The sequence below is a fragment of the Portunus trituberculatus genome, chromosome 16 (genome assembly GCF_017591435.1).
Source record: "Portunus trituberculatus isolate SZX2019 chromosome 16, ASM1759143v1, whole genome shotgun sequence".
NCBI lineage: Eukaryota > Metazoa > Arthropoda > Malacostraca > Decapoda > Portunidae > Portunus > Portunus trituberculatus.
This window is the reverse complement of record NC_059270.1, coordinates 9,831,469-9,848,715: the sequence shown is the minus strand read 5'-3', so window position 1 is coordinate 9,848,715 and position 17,247 is coordinate 9,831,469. Positions and strand designations below refer to the sequence as shown.

The 17,247-nt window shown below is 37.0% G+C and overlaps 2 protein-coding genes across 5 annotated transcripts in view; one reads left to right on the top strand and one right to left on the bottom strand.

The window, feature by feature from the left end:
* LOC123504388 (blastula protease 10-like) overlaps positions 1-4,681 on the top strand; it is a 36,917-nt gene extending 32,236 nt beyond the window's left edge. For all 4 annotated transcript variants that reach the window (XM_045254842.1, XM_045254841.1, XM_045254840.1 and 1 more), the window contains 7 exons: positions 1-39; positions 1,431-1,568; positions 1,739-1,943; positions 2,929-3,038; positions 3,377-3,512; positions 3,737-3,814; positions 4,083-4,681. The exon at positions 1-39 is cut by the window's left edge and continues 121 nt beyond it. In XM_045254842.1, the coding sequence (XP_045110777.1) occupies positions 1-39; positions 1,431-1,568; positions 1,739-1,943; positions 2,929-3,038; positions 3,377-3,512; positions 3,737-3,814; positions 4,083-4,331 (955 nt within the window). In that variant the 3' untranslated portion in view covers positions 4,332-4,681. The remainder of the gene's footprint in view (positions 40-1,430; positions 1,569-1,738; positions 1,944-2,928; positions 3,039-3,376; positions 3,513-3,736; positions 3,815-4,082) is intronic.
* Positions 4,682-13,154: 8,473 nt separating this feature from the next.
* Positions 13,155-14,526, bottom strand: LOC123504420 (trypsin-1-like; the record flags this gene model as incomplete). Its single annotated transcript, XM_045254930.1, has 1 exon — positions 13,155-14,526. A coding segment is annotated over one exon (927 nt), but the record flags the coding sequence as incomplete, so codon positions are not given.
* Between the last annotated feature and the right edge of the window lie 2,721 nt (positions 14,527-17,247).

Sequence of the window (17,247 nt, the reverse complement as noted above, 5' to 3'; positions counted from 1 at the left end):
CCTAGAGATAAGAACTGACAACTTGAATTACGGTGACGTGTAAGTATTAATAGGAATGGGAGGAGAAGGAGGAAATGGAACAGGAGGAGGAGGAGGAGGAGGAGGAGGAGGAGGAGAAGAAAAAGGAGGAGGAAGAGGGGGGAGGGGAAGCAGGAGGAGGAGGAGGAGGAGGAGGAGGAGGAGGAGGAGGAGGAGGAGGAGGAGAGAAGAGGGGAGGGGAGGAGGGGAGGAGGTGGAAGAATAGGAGGAGGAGGAGGAAGAGGAGGAGGAGGAGGAGGAGGAGGAGGAGGAGGAGGAGGAGGAGGAGGAGGAGGAGGAGGAGGAGGAGGAGGATAGGGGAGGAGAAGGAGGGAGAGGAAAAGTAAGGTGAGGAGGAAGAAGAGGAGGAGGAGAAGTGAGAGGAGGTAAAGTAAAGATTGAGTGAAAGAATTCTAAAAGGAAGACTAAAAAAATTTTGAAGTTAACATCAGAGAGAAATACATTCGCAAAATAGGTAATGATATTAATAACAGTAACGGTTGTTCCTTTATTTCTTTTAAATAAAAAAAAATGAATATTGTGTTGGTCTGTGAAACTTGTTTGTTCATTTTGAGCTTTTCTCAATATATTAGTGTCAACCGAAATAGGGTATGGGTACTTTGAATATTTGCTACATGATAGTTTACCTTTAACCAATATGAACAGCATGTCAATAGTTGAAAAAAAAAAAACATATTTCTTATTAACATTTAATTTAGCAAAACTGAAATACTGTCTAACAAAATAAAAATCTTTAAAATATTCATAATCGCTTATAGCACTATTTTCATCTTCATTTAGAAAAGGTAAATGAATAAAATTTGCCCGACCCTTTGTTGAAAAATCTACTTTAGTGGAATGATATTTGTTAATTTATAGAACAATACCGCCACAAAAGTGACTAGCTCTTAGACGTAACAATAGTAAGTGTATGATACGTTTCCTTTACATCCAAGCAACAAGCATTTGGGTGAAGTTCATGATCCCAAAACATGATACTCTTCCACCGCAAGATGAAATTCAAACCCTGTAAACCAATCTTGAGATTTCATGAGTTGTTATCGCAGGCATAGCTACTATTGAAATCTGCTGTATCCGTAAGACTAAATAAACGATGTAATAATTTTCAGAACAAAAAAAAAAGCAGAAAAGCAACACTCAAAGGTTAAGTACTTTCTTGAGGCCTTGATTTAAGAAAGATATTGACCTAGACTAATTTGAACACTTTCGGGGATAAACAGAATATTAACTTGTATCAGTTGTATTTTATTAAAGAAATGCAAGAAACAAAATGCAGAAAAATGCAGAAAGGAAGTCGAGAGGAAAAGAAGAAAATTGGTTATGTTTCTTGGAAAAAATATCTTGCAGAATCTTTAAATTCGATTATCTCTGTTTTTCAATTTCCCTGACAGATTCTGCAGCGACCAAATCCAACCAGGCAGGAGCTTCATTGGCACTGGCAGAGAGATGGTTTTGTACTTCAGAACGAAGACAAACTACCGCACTGGATGGTCTGCTGATCTCACCTTTGAGAAACAAGAAGGATGCGAGTAGGTATCAGTGGAGCAAAGATGACGACATAAGAGAAAGCTGATGACAGGACAAATAGACGTTCATGAATGACATGAAGCCTTTTGTTGGCTTGTCCTTATTTTCTATTGTTTATCCACACCTGCTGATATCTCATTATCCCTTTACTTTTTTTTTCTCTCTTTTTCAGACCCGCTTCTGTCAGCACCACCTCCACCAGTACCACTACCACCACCACCACCACCGCCGTCACCTCCACAACAGAAGAGGAAGAGACGAATCCAAACTGCTTACTTGAATACTACAATGGAAAATACTACTGGAGCTCTCCTGATTTCGGGATGGCTGAGTATCCCAACGACTTCACGTGTGGATTAAGGGGAAGTGCATCACCGGTAAGGATTAATTTGGTTCTTACAACCGCAAATTTCTTCTGATAAGAGAATACAAATATGTTTTGTCCTGTATTCTAGATTTATGTATTATGCAGTCTTTAAAGTAATATCTATTTAAAGAAAGTTCCACATCAAGAAAGTAAATACTGACTTTGAACGAAAAGGGAACAGATAAAAAAAAAGACGTTGGGGTATAAGAATAAATGAACATCTATATTTGGATTTAATGTTCTAAATATATATCAACATTTCTAAATATTATGTCAATTGACACACAATTCTTATTTCAGTCAAAAAACTTTATCAGGTCACCTCATATACTATGTCTCTTTAAGCTTCTAAGGTATCTTATACCTCTCTTATATTTTATTCTGCATATCTCTTAGAAAATCATAGCTACCCGGGATAAAAGTACACAGGGCATATTTTCAACTAAGCTAGAAACACAGTAGTTACAACACTAAGAAAGCCAACAATCTAATTGATCACAAATCAGCATTGAATCCTAAATGCGCTTGTCAGGGAGCTGAAGAACATAAACATTCTACATGCTACCACCAATCTTATCTTCTATTGCTAACATACGGTGAATTATTAGGGATTGGTATGACTCTCTAGATGAACCAACAAAATTACTTACATCCAAGTCAACAAAAATAAGCCAAAAAGCCGACCATTAAGGCCTATATGGCTATAACATTAGGTAGTTATAAAGTAATTACAGAAAAGTAATTGTAAATTTAAAAGAGGGAAATAAAGAAAGATCACGCAAGGAATCATGGAGTTTACTGATAATGATTGGAGTGTACTTTGACAATGGGTCGACGGCTGAAAGTTTCACCTCCTCCCTTGCTCAAGATGGTTACATATAATATTAGATTATTATAACAAGTTAAGTAAAGTCTTTAGCTCTAAAATTTCCAACGCTAACAAAGGTGCGTCATTCATATCTGTATCAGTTACTTTAATTTCCTTTTATATTTAGGGTGTCTACGGCTTACTTTTGAAAATGAACACTTTCGAAACGCAAGGAAAGAAGAACAGAAGGTGTGTCGACAAAGTACAAGTGACAATGGTGGGCGGTAAAACAAGAACGTGAGTGTTTTGATGAATTAATTATCTAACCAACCAATGAAATTATTTACATATTAATTCGTTAATTATTGAAGTTTTATTTTCATGCATTGATGTACTCATCTATTTCGAGTTATTTCTTTTTTTATCTATTCAGTTTTTTATATATACTTTTTTTTATTTATTTATTTATTTATTTATTTATTTACTTATTTATTTATTTATTTATTTATTTATTTTGTGTGTGTGTGTGTGTGTGTGTGTGTGTGTGTGTGTGTGTGTGTGTGTGTGTGTGTGTGTGTTTGTCTGAACGATCAAATAAAGTGCGTAATACTATTAAAATTATATATAACTAACAGATTGTGCGGTAATAAGACTGGGAGCAAAGTCGCATCACCATCTTTCAATTTCGAACTGAGCTTCACTACAGATGAAGCTATTACTGCTCAGGGCTACAACATCTCAGTGGAATTCATTCCTAGAAAATGCAATAAGGTACGTGAAAGAATCTTGTAATAGTTACCTAAGCTTACATGTAGTGGAAATACGTAAATATTTCCATCTTTTGTACATATTCGCTTAGTTCTTATAGCAGCAAGTGACATTTGATTATCGTGATCATATTTCAGCTAAATGGCAAATAATGATACATATACATTATTGGTTTATAATAAGTTTACATATCTGTTCACCATTTTCATCGCGTGCTCATCCCACAGGTCCTCACCCCAGCGTTAGGTGAGACGGGCACCATCGCTACTTCTAAGTACCAGAGACTTTGCGAATACAGGATAGTGGTGAGTAGGAATGACACTTGATTGGGATGGCGAGGCACTCTAGAGCTAGTGTGGTCATTTAGAATTTGTCTTACTGCATTTCCTATCCATCACTTCATAATTCGCTATTGGCATTTTGATGTCTATACCCTCTTGCTCGCTCTATATTTCAGTTAATTCCTAGTACTTGTTCTACATATATATTTATGTACTTCATTTCATCTATCACTCACTGCTTGTCTGTTACCACTAATTCGAACTTTATTTATTTATTTTTTATCTTCGAAAGGCTCCTGCTGGAAGTCAGGTTCGCATTGACGAGATTACACCATCGATATTGGACTCTGACAACTGTAAAAAGGATCATCTTTTAATCAACGGCAACAGTGAAGTAATGTATCCCAGGGAAACTAGCACAGTAATCTGTGGTTCGAATCAAGTGACTTCTCCAATTACGTCCACCACTGGCGAGATGTACATAGCATACACGGGAAGTAGGAGGAGTCAAGGTTTCACACTTGACTACACCATTGTCTAATACGTTAATGAACCTGGTAACGAATCTTTTTGTTTTTCTTCTTTTTGTAAGGAATGTTAACAACTTTTCCTTCATACGTTTCGCTAAATGCACCACAACCTATCAGGTATATATTTATCTACTTTCCATTTATTCATTAATCTATGTATTTTTCTATTTATGTTCCGGCCAATGAATGTACATTTACTACAATTAATCTCTTGTTAACGTAAATATGATCACTAAGTAATAACGGTCGTTGGTCAACCTTTAATTCATGCTGGTCTGTCAAAAAACACTGACAGTATGTTATTTGAAATTTTGTGGTGTAACTATAGTTGATATTGATAAATAAATCTATGATGCAGTAACCATTGTGTTAATAGTTTTATACTTTATAATCTTATCTTTCTTTTTCTCAACAATCACGAAGAATAAACTTTTTTTTCAGAATTACATGATGAAACCTGGGATCCAATAAAAAAAAAGACGATAGTTTTGAATTAGAATTACAATACTACTTTCCAGTTGTTTACATTCAGTGATATCGGCAATGAATTAAACTGAAAAATTATATAATAATAATAAACAAACAAGAAATTATTGAAAAGAGACCTCAACAAATTTCCATATCCATATTCTTTTATATGAAACTTACTTACCAAAGTCCTACAATAAGAGTAGTATAAATTGTGTTACAGGAACCAACGTCAATAACCTAAAACATAAAGATTGAACAGATTTTGCAACAACCGACATTGCTTACATACAATCACTGATTTTCACAATAGATGCCAGTGACAGTTGTCTGTGGATGTTGTTTTATAATTTGAAATGTTGTGCTTAGCTTTAACAAGTACTACACTGTTGTTCTGTTCATAAATTCCTCCATTCTTTTTCCCTATTATAGTATTTGACAACTGTTCCCTGCCGATACTGTAACTGTTTCAGCCCCTGAATCATGAAATTAAATGTTATCAGAATAGGCCAGCCAATATTATTATGACGAAAGATAGTACCTTGGCCTATGGCTCCCACAGACACACAGTGCCACTGCCGTGTAGATATCAGGCGAACATCATGCCTGCCTGCCAACCAAAGTTCATTGTCTGCATGAAACGGAAGACTCACGGCCACCACTGTCATATTATTAATGTGAAGGAAAAAGAAAAATTCTTAAGTGTCTGCAGGCAGCATCCCTCTTTCCCTTTACAAAACACTAGATAGAAACTAAAAGAACGCTACTTGTTCAAAAATAGCAGCTCACCAAAATCTATTCACGGCGAAGTCACTTCTTCAATGAACAGGAAAGTTTGTTAAAGGAATTTTTCAAGTAGCATAGTTCGTCGCAGTATTTTGGGGTCTCTATAGTCATCACCTCTTAATTGTAAAAATCGCAAAGATATCCTTTTCGTTTAAAAAGGAGCTAATAGACACCTACCGAAACGATAATTTACTCTCAGCAATGTCTAATAGCACTAGTTCTATTCCCTGATCAATCCCTGGTCTGGATTAGTTCATGGGGTTTTGTAAATTTTTTCTATAAAATCTAGTTGTGATCACGCTGAACGTTTCCCTTTGTTTCTAAAATTTCAAGGGGGCATTCACAGCCTGTCTCTAAAGACAAATCTTCTTCACACAAAAGCATCTACCCACTTATACATTCTTCACGAAAAAAAAAAATTAGAAAAAAAATAAAAACTTGATGACGCCTATTATCATCATGGGAATAATCTTTTTTTTTTTTTTTTATCTATTGCACTTTTTATGGGACCGGCACCTCAATGGGCCTTTTTTTTCTAACACCATTTTTTATGCCCTTGGCCGGTTATCTCTCTTAAAGAAAAATAAAGTAATCATTATATTACTACTACTACTACCACTACTGCTACTACTACTACTACTACTACTACTACTACTACTACTACTACTACTACTACTACCACTGCTACTACTACTACTACTACTACTAGTAATAATAATAATAATAATAATAATAATAATAATAATAATAAAAATAATAAGAATAATTATTATCATTATTATTATTATTATTATTATTATCATTATTATTATTATTATTACTATCATTATAAATGATGATAATGATGATCATAATAATAATAATATCAGTAATCATAATAGAAATGATTTTTATCTCTAGAGGGCAACATCAACTTGCCCTGACAACATAACTCTTCTGTTTCACAGAAAACTATATTTTCTTAACTATGCAGCACCGTTAAATCCAAATAGAAGTTAGATAACTGATTCTTGTACCCGCCTAAGAGTTCCCCTCTGGGAAGGGAACCACAAATGTCTTCAGGTCGGGGTGATGCTCTGGTATCTCCTTAAAGAACACTGGCATTCCTTCCACCTTTTCATCATTGACATTTGCAACATTTGCAGTCTTTGATACAATTTTGAAATTTGTAAAACACTACCTCTACAACAAACTTTATCTTTTCCCCCACTGAAACATAAGTGTTTGAGCAATTGGCAGTAACTTTTTTTTTAATTCGTTTCCTTTCTATTTTTTCTATCCTCATTTTCACTGCAAAGTTGGATATTTGTTATTTGCACAACGACTACATCAGTTTTTAGAGAGATGCCGACCTGCGCCATCATTAACGCTGAACCTTCCTTTTTACGACCTCCTCATATTCCATCAGAACACTGGTGAGCAAATACTGCAAGTCCAATATATAACTCTCACCAACACATGCCCGGTGCCCGCTCATAATACAAACACACATGTATGTAACGAGTGGGTCTGAAGGTGCTGTATTTATTATTTATATGAGTCTTTAAAACGAATAATAAATACATATATATTCTTATTATTCCATTATATTAATCGAGTACTTTAATTTGAACTGTTTCCCACAGTTTATTACTTTATTATGGAATGATATGTTAATAGGAGTTATATTGTAGCTCAAGTGCAATCCTTCTGTTCTTGGTCTATCATTTTCATTTTCATATACAAATCTTAGTACCGGATTTGGCTTTGTTTATGTATAGTTCTTCTGTGATTTAGAGATTGAGCATAAAGGTATAGGACTATAGGTGGATATTCCTAAAGGGGCATGTGTGATCATTTTATTAATGTAACATTTATTTTTGATGCCATTGCTCTTATTTTTGTTGTTAGTCACATGTCCCACAATTTTCATGTTCTTTTTTAACTTCAAACCGGAGTAGCCGGTATATAAGGCCTTCCACTGTCTCTCGCAAACGGCGTCATAGTTCGTGATTAGTTATGCACTGCAGTGTTGCTGGTATCATTCCCGGGTAATGTTTTCAAGGTTACTGCTACGATGTTCAGGCTCCACTTTTCCTCCCTTGATCTATAACACTTATATAGATGGTAAAGTGCTTCTCGTCTGGGAAGAATAAGATTAATTTTGGTTTTTCTTCTAATATTCTCTTGTTAGTCATGGCTTGTGGTTTACTTCTAAATGCTAAGACGTTTGGTAAGCTTCATTGTAGTCATTCTCACATAGGTGGAGAGAAGGACTTCACATATCCCTTGTTTACAGATGAATCTATACATGGCGTGTTCCTATCGCTTTGCTGGTACTGTCAATGAGGAGCAAATGGCTCATTTTCTTGTTTTTACAATAAATGATAGAGATATGACGTTTGCTGGGATTAGTTGCTGTGATGCTCTTCAATATTTCCTTCATAATTAGTTATTCATTGTTGGAGCAGGTGTACTGCGTTCTTTTAAAATATTGTTGTTGTTGAAGGCGTTGTTTATTAGCGCTTGTGTAAAGCATCCTATTTTTTTATGAACTTGCTCTCACGTACCACAATGAATGAGTGCGCTTCGCATATACGTTGCGATGTATACTAAAATCTTTGTAACGTTTGTGGTAATCGCTGAACCGTTCATGCGGTGACCAAGATTTGCAGACGTCAGTTTTGAAGACATGTTTTTTTTTTTTTTTTTATCTGGTTTCCAGGACTGTTATTGCTCTACTGACACTGTTCGAGTGTTTGATGGTGAAATTTAGTCCCGAATTATCTTGCAGTCAGTATCTTTTTTATTATTTTCTTTTATGTAGGAGGTGAATCGAGCAAAGGCAGCAAAAAATACAAATAAAATAGGCCCACTGAAGTGTCGGTCTCCGAACAGGGTCGAAAATGTAATATAAAAGTAAGGAATAATTGTCTTGAAACCTTCCTCTTGACTGAATTCAAGTCAAAGGAAGATGGAAATGCAGAAGCAGACAAAGAGTTAAAGAGCATACCTGAGAAAATAAAAAATGATTGAGAATACTGTTTAACTCTTAAGTTAAGGTGCTAGATAGAATACTGACGAGAAAAGGAATAAAATTTTGTAATACGTCATTGATCACTATTTATATAATTCTGTATGAAACATATCACTATATTTTCACATATAATATTCATCCATAAACATGCCTGATCTTTTGAATTTTTTTCAAGACTTAATACTAATTATGATACTACTAAGTCTATTCCATTATTTACCATCCTATCTAATAACTATTCGTTCCTATCTCTTTTTTAAAATTCCTTTTTATGTAAGAGAGGAGAACTGGCGAAGAGCAACAAAAATATAAAGAAGAAAAGCCCACTCAGTTGCAGTCTCCATACAGAGCCGATACAATTAACAAAAGGATAGGAACAAATGTCTTGAAACCTCCTTCTTGAATAAAGTCAAGTCATAGGAAGTTGGAAATACAGACACAGGCAAGGAGTCCCAGAGTTTACCAGGAAAAGGTATGAAAGACTGAGAGTATTGCATAATTCTTGCTTTAGAGAGTTGTACAGAATAGGGGAGAGAGGAAGAAGAAAGCCTTTTGCAGCTAGGTCGCAGAAGGAGGCGAGGCATGCACTTAGCAAGATCAGTAGTGCAGTTAGTATGAAAATAGCAATAAAAGATAGGAAGAGATGCAACATTCCGGCGGTGAAAAAGAGGTTGAAGAAAATAAGTTAAAGGAGATAAATTAATGAGACGAATAACTTTTAATTCCACCCTACCTAATAAAGCTGTGTGAGTGGAATCCCTGCAAACGTGCGAAAAGTACTCCATATAAGGGTAGACAAGACCCACGTGTTAGCTGTTCGGGAAGCGAAAAAAACTGCCGGAAACGACTCAAAACGTTTAATTTCATAGAAGCTGTTTTAGCATGAGATGGAATGTGATGTTTCTAGTTTAGATTATAAGTAAACGATAAGCCGAGGATATTCAGGGTATAAGAGGGCGACAGCTGAAGAAGAGGGGATAATTTTCTGGAAGGTTGTGTCTAGTTGATGGATGGAGGAACGGTTTGATCTGTTTGATCTGCTGCAGTCTCTGACGAGACAGCCAGACATTACCCTACGGAACGAGTTCAGAGCTCATTATTTCCGATCTTCGGATAGGTCTGAGACCAGACACACACCACACACCGGGACAACAAGGTCACAACTCCTCGATTTACATCCTGTACCTACTCACTGCTAGGTGAACAGGGGCTACACGTGAAAGAAGACACCCAAATATCTCCACCCGGCCGGGGAATCGAACCCCGGTCCTCTGGCTTATGAAGCCAGCGCTTTAACCACTGAGTTCTTGAGGTATTGAGTACTACTATGTTTTCCCTGCCCCAAGCAGAAATTTTAGAAAGATCAAACGTTAGGCGTTCTGTGGCATCCCTGTGTGACCTGTTGACTTCCTAAAGAGTTGGTCGTCTCTGAGAAGAGTTGGAAAAATGTAGAGTAGTATCTTCAGCGTAGGAGTGGATAGAACAGGAAGTTAAGTTGAGAAGATCATTAATAAATAATAGGAAGAGAGTGACTGACAGGATAGAACCATGAGGAACATCACTATTGATAGATTTAGAAGAAGAGCAGCGGCCGTCTACCACAGAAGTAATAGAACTGTCGGAAAGGAAACTTGAGATAAAGTTGCAGAGAGAAGGATAGAAGCCTTAGGATGGTAGTTTTAAGACCATTGCTTTGTGCCAGACTCTTTCAAAAGCTTCTGATGTGTTTAAAGCGACAACAAAAGTTTCACCGACATCTTTAAAAGAGGATGGCCAAAACTCAGTAAGATAAGCCAGATGATTACCAGTAGAGCGGCCATGATGGGAGCCATACTGGCGATCAAAAAGAATATTGTGAAGTGACAGATTTTTAAGAATCTTCCTATTGAAGAGAGATTCCAGAACTTTAGAAAAGTAAGAGATTAAAGCTATAGGACGGTAGTTTAAGGGATTAGTACGGTCACCCTTTTCCGAAATTGGTTGAGTGTAAGTAAATTTCCGACACGAAGGAAAGATAAAAGTCCACTGACAGAGTTTGAAGAGTTTGGCCAAGGAAAGTGCAAGCACGGAAGCACAGTATTTAAGAACCATATGAGGGACCCCATCAGGTCCATAAGTATTCCAAGGGTTTATGCCAGCAAGGGCATACATAGAAAACATCATTACAATGAATTTTAATTAAGGGCATGACATAGTCAGAGGAAGGAGGAGAAGGAGGAACAAGCCCAGAATCATCTAAGGTAGAGCTATTAGCAAAGGTTTAAGAGAAGAGTTTAGGTTTAAAAATAGAAGTGATGGCAGTGGTGCCATCAGGATGAAATAAAGGAAGGAAAGATGAACATGTGTTTGGCTAGATGCCTTAAGTAAGTCTTGAACGGAAGTTGAAGCTTGAAAAATTTTGACATTTTTTATTTATGAAGGACTTTTTGGCGAGTTGAAGAACAGACTTGGCATGATTCCGAGCATTATAAAATATAAGACATTCAAGAGATGGAAGGCTCAGGCAACCTCTCTAATATATATTGTACAAGAATAAGCTGATTTAACCTAAGGTTTAAAAGATTTTAGGTTGAGAAGAAGAGTGAGGAATGTACGCCTCCATGCCAGACAGTATTACCTCTATTATGTGTTCAGCAAACAGAGATAGGTCACTGGCATGAAAACAGTAATAATTCCAGGGAAAATCAGCATAATACACCCTTAGGTCCCCCCAACTGGCAGAGACAAATCGCCAGAGGCACCTCCGCCTTGGGGATCCTGAGGAGGGATTGGAGAAATATTACAATATACAGATATGTGGTCGTGACTGGAGGAGCCCAACGTTGAAGATAAGGTAACAGCATAAGCAAAAGGAAAAGATCAGGAATGTTGGGCGTATCTCCAAGATGATCAGGAATTCGAGTAAGGTGTTTCACCAGTTGTTCTAGGTAATGAAAGATAGCAAAGTTGAAGGTAAGTTCACCAGGATGGTGAGTGAAGGGAGAGAAAAGCCAAAACTGGTGGTGAACATTAAAATCTCCATCGATGGAGATCTCCCCGAATGAGTAAAGGGACAATATGCTCCACTTTGGAAGTTAAATAGTCCAAGAATTTACTATAGTCAGAGGAGTTAGGGGAGAGATAGAAAGCACATATTTTAGTTAAAGAATGACAATTGAGTAGAAGCCAGATGGTGGAAAACTCGGAAGATTTAAGAGCGTGGGTACGAGAACAAATTAAGTAGTTGCGCACATAGACGTAACTACCAGATTTGAAACGAAATTGAGGGTAAAGAAACAAGAAGGAAACAGAGAAGGGGTAACTGTCAATTGCCTCAGACACCTGTGTTTCAGTGAGAAAAATAAGATGAGGTTCAGAAGACAAGAGGGTGTTCTAAAGGCTAAAAATTAGGTCTAAGATCACGAATTTTGTAGAAGTTAATGAAGACAAATTGAGGTTGATGTCAAGACATTTTGAGTGGAAACCGAAAAAGCAGTCCGATCTGGGGACATTTGTGGTTCTCTCCCCAGAAGGGGATGAATTCACCATTTTCTTTTATCTTAAGTGAAGGGTGTGTGTATGTGTAGGAAATGTTTGTAGTTTTATGTGAAGGGGAAGAGTTGTCTTTAGAGGGTAGGCTGTGACTGCCCCCTTGAGTTGTGACTTTATTAAATTTGAACTCACCATTTTCTGATTAATGAATTTGGCGTATGTCATCCTCTTTATATCCCTTTTATCACTAATAGATATCAAATAGGTTTTATTACCTCCGTTTTATTACCTCCGTCTTCAGCCTGACCTCTATGTCACACCTCACTTCATCTCCCCGAATTCCATTCTTCGTCACTCACAACTTGGCAATCTTTGTTTCCAAAATTTATATCATCTATGAAACAGCTGATAATCTCTCTCAGATATAATCATATTCTGTGATAGTGCAATCTCTCTCACATATAATCATATTCTGTGATAGTGCAATCTCTCTCACATATAATCATATTTTGTGATAGTGTAATCTCTCTCACATATAATCATATTCTGTGATAGTGCAATCTCTCTCACATATAATCATATTCTGTGAAAGTGCAATCTCTCTCACATATAACCATATTCTGTGATAGTGCATTTCAAATTTCTCTAACGGTGTACGGTGGCCTGCTTAATACTATTGCGTTCCCTCCTTGCTATCAACCTATATTGCTTATTTCTTGCAATTACTATTTTTTTACCATTAGTACTACACTGAAATATGTCTGACATAGACAGCCACGTTACCTTTTCGTTGCTTTTCCAGGCTTTGTAAAAATATTGTTTAACCATCCTTCTGAAGCAAGGGTTGAAGTACTTTCTCTAACATACGTGTTAATGAAATAATATTGAAGTTTTACAAATATATCTCTTTTCTAAGCAATAATAGCTTATTAGAAATATTCTTGCAGATCATGTATGAAATGTCAAACCTACTTCTAAACAAACTCCGAACTCATTATCGTGACTGATACACTCCTACCTTAACATTCAAGATGTCCAAAGAAATGATAGAATAAATACATACGTACATAAATATATAAATATAAAAAAAGGGATAAATAAAATGTTGCACTCAGGATGAAATAATTACTTTTAAACCATATATAGAAACACAATACAACATATCATCAACATAATGTGATTATAGCAGATACACTGATACTTATAAGAAAGAAATCAATGAAAACACTGAAATATTGTTATGAGCATGTGAAAAAAACACCATTTACCATTCATGATCTAAAGTATTTGTAATATTATACTCATATTCTAACCAACAAATATATCAAAGCAAACCACACTTTAATATTACCACCAATAAATATATTTTGCAATAAAAATGGTTGAATTTTTCATCAATTTCAAGCAAGCAGACGTACACACGAGACGTCGGTATTCTAATTCTCAATGATATTAGCATGTAAGAGAAATATGAACAAGAGCGATGCATGCCATGCATTAAGTTTAGTATAATTCCGAGTACTTTAAAATGAAAATGATTAGGGACAATAATTACCAGTCTGTGTATGCTCACTTATCCAGGAGAGAAATTGGCTAACTCGAGCATACACTCCAGGATTAAGGGGCCGAGCACATCCTTCACCGAAGGAAGTTGCACCGACCAGGATGTGACGCCCATCCTCCACTACGGACAAGGGTCCTCCAGAGTCACCTCCACAGGAGTCTTTCCCTCCTTCATTGAAACCAGCACAAATCATATTATCTGTCAAACCATTGACATTACTTGCACACGAAGCCTGGTCGATGATGGGAACTTGAACTTCCATCAGAACATCCGGGTGAGTTCCAGATTCCATTGTAACGCCCCAGCCAACAGCAGTAGCGTTAACTCCTGCGTATGTGCTCTTGTTGTTACTAGGGAGACAAATGGGGCCTATTTGTTGCAATTTAAAATTCAATGCCTCCTTGAGTGTAATTATTGCTATATCAAAATCAATGCCATGTGGATCATAACTACTGAAAACTTCATAATTTTGAATTGCAACGAGACGGGTAGCACCATCCACATCGTCATCCGTAGATAACTGGTTGTGATCTGCGATGCCCACCAAAAATAAACTAGCGGGAATCGGGAGTTTGGTATCTTGATAGAAAAAGCAGTGGGCGGCGGTGAGGACGTGTCGGTCAGTTATAATGCTTCCTCCACATCCGTAAACTATATCACCAGTAATTCTCAGACCTACCATCCACGGGTATTTATTTTTGGGAGACACCTCAAAACCCCCAACGATACGAACTCCATTCTCAACGCCACAACGGCAATCTGCGGAATTTGTAGTCGTAGTAGTAACAGGAGAATCAACAGTAATAGTAGTAGGAGTAGTAGTAGTAACAGGAGAATCAACAGTAATAGTAGTAGTAATAGTAGGAGTAGTAGGAGTAGTAACAGGAGAATCAACAGTAATAGTAGTAGTAGTAGGAGTAGTAATAGGAGGATCAACTATAATTATAGTAGTAGTTGTAGTAGTAGTAGTAGTAGAAATAGTAGTACTAATTGTTGTTGATGTTGTTATTGTAGAAGAAGGAGGAAGAGGAGGAAGCGCGGTGGTGCTGGTGGTGGTCTTGGTGGTAGTGGTGGAGACGGTAGTAGTGGTAATAGGAACAGTATTTGGTTTTCCTGAAAGAAAGGAAAATGACTTATAAGCAAACCAATATTGATAATTTTTTCATGAATGACTCGCGACATCGGTGCATGGTGCACTAAAGGTGCTTGATTATTTTATGAAAGGTAACTGCAAATAGTGCTGAACAAGAAGGGATATTTGAGATGGGTATTGTGTATGTTGTTCGTAGTAGAAATAGGTGTAACTGGAAAGAAAACAAATTGTACCTTTAAATAAATCATAACATGTATCTGCCAGCAGTACCAAACTTGATAGTGGAAACCATACGCCATGTACATCTCATAATTAATGAATCAGTATATATATATCACATGATTAATGAAATTTTAAATGCAATATATCAAAGTGAATCAGTACATAGTGGGACTAACACTGGAACAAAATAGTAAGGAATTTTGAATACTGATCTTTGCAAGCATTTCTTTTCAAAATAAAAACAAAATAACATTAAACAATAAAGGCAATGTACAAATATTTTTTTTCTCAAGAGTAACACACACATACACACACACACACACACACACACACACACACACACACACACACACACACACACACACACACACACACACACACACACACACACACACACACACACACACACACACACACACACACAACTTTTTTCACTATGCTCGCACAGACGCGAAAAGAAAGTCTTGAAATCACTAATAGAGAAAAGTGAAAACAATGAAGTTAAATGCAAAGTACTTTTCAATAACATTAGTGGCGATGTTTTCCTCCCACATTTTTTTTTTAAGATGCAGAACGAGAGAAACACCACAGTACATGTGAAAAGTATTCTATACAATATATACATGGACGGATAAGACACTGTTCAACTGGGATGGGGGTGGAGAAAACAAGTGGAGACGACTTAGTTAATCACCTAGATTCATAGAAGCTGTTTTAGCTAGAGATAAGTCGTGAAGATCCTAGTTTCCATAGATTATTACTGATGATAAGAATGAAGATGTTCAATTTACATAAGAAGAATTCAAAGGAGATTGTAGAAGATTGTGTCCAGTTGATAGATGAAGGAAGTTGAATTTGGAAGCAATGGACACACCTATATTTGCTCTGCTCTCATTCAGATATTTTAGAGATATCAGAAGTCAAGGATTCTCTTAAACGGAAACACCACAGTGACCTTCTCTTCCTCAATAGAAGAGTTAGAAAGGATTTACAGGTAAAGATTGACTGATTACTTAAAAAAATGTTGAAGGGTGAGGGAGGTAGCGGAAGGCGCCGCAAAATCGCATTCATATGGCGCCGAACAGGGAGCGCTTGGTCCACGGAACCGACACTGACCGAACCCTTCAATGACAGACGAGCCATCATAGAAGGTGGCACTGCCGACCACGCTTCAAGCCCCGCCACCGCGACAAGGTGACTCCCCACAGCGGGGAAAATGCTCAATATATAAACTTAATATATATGCTTATAAGTTTCTCTGGAGACTAAACTATCAAATGCTTTTTATATGTCTGGAGTATGAGTTTGAAAAGGACAAGACGACAACTGCTGCCGCTGGAGGAACAGTTGTATAAGTGTGGACACATTCAGACAGAAATTCATGTCACTGAACAGTGCGTCACGAATGAACATTTTATTGCAGTAACTATTCAAATAAATACATTGATAATACCACAATACCAAATCTGATATACAATAAGATTAAATGAAAATAGTACGCATAAAAGAAAGAAGTTAAGGCAAAAATACCTACACGGATGAGATGATAATGGAAGGTTAGTGGTAGTCAATACCTTGGTGCAGTGGGACCGCGCGCGCTTTGTGGGCCCCAGGGTTCTCAAGAGCCGAGGTTAGTAAGGGCATCCACGCGGGGTAACGGTTCCCAAATGCCAAAACCAAAGTCCTCCTGACTCCTCTGTCAGGAGGCACCGTCCTAGCCCTAATATAATAGGGGAACCGGACGTAAACCGAAAAAAAAAAGTGGTGGTCAATACCACTGCCACCCACATTGTTCCCCTTCTTTGCTTCTAACTGTTCAATAGAAGAGTAACCAATACATGGTGTTGGAGGTTTTAGTAAAGGTGAGAGTTCACTGTTGCAGAAACGAGGCTACTTCATGGTTAGGTGTCCTCGGTATTCAGCGCTGCAGGTGCAGTCAGTGGTACACAAATGTGCTATGCATGCGGTATGATCACAGATGTTTATGCTCAGAGTGTGTGTGTGTGTGTGTGTGTGTGTGTGTGTGTGTGTGTGTGTGTGTGTGTGTGTGTGTGTGTGTGTGTATCAGAAACGATTCCAGTTGTATAGAAGTGAAAAGGAATGCACCATTTTTTGCTTCTTCATTTATTCAATGACGTTTCGCTATTTGCAAGTGGCCTCAGGTGCTAAAATACATAAAAATAAAAAAAATATGTGTAAAGAAAACGATTAAGAGACTAACACTTATAAACTATAAAAAATATATTAAATAATTGAAAAAAAATCAAATACATAAGAAGCAGAGCAAACTGATTGCATTCCATAGCA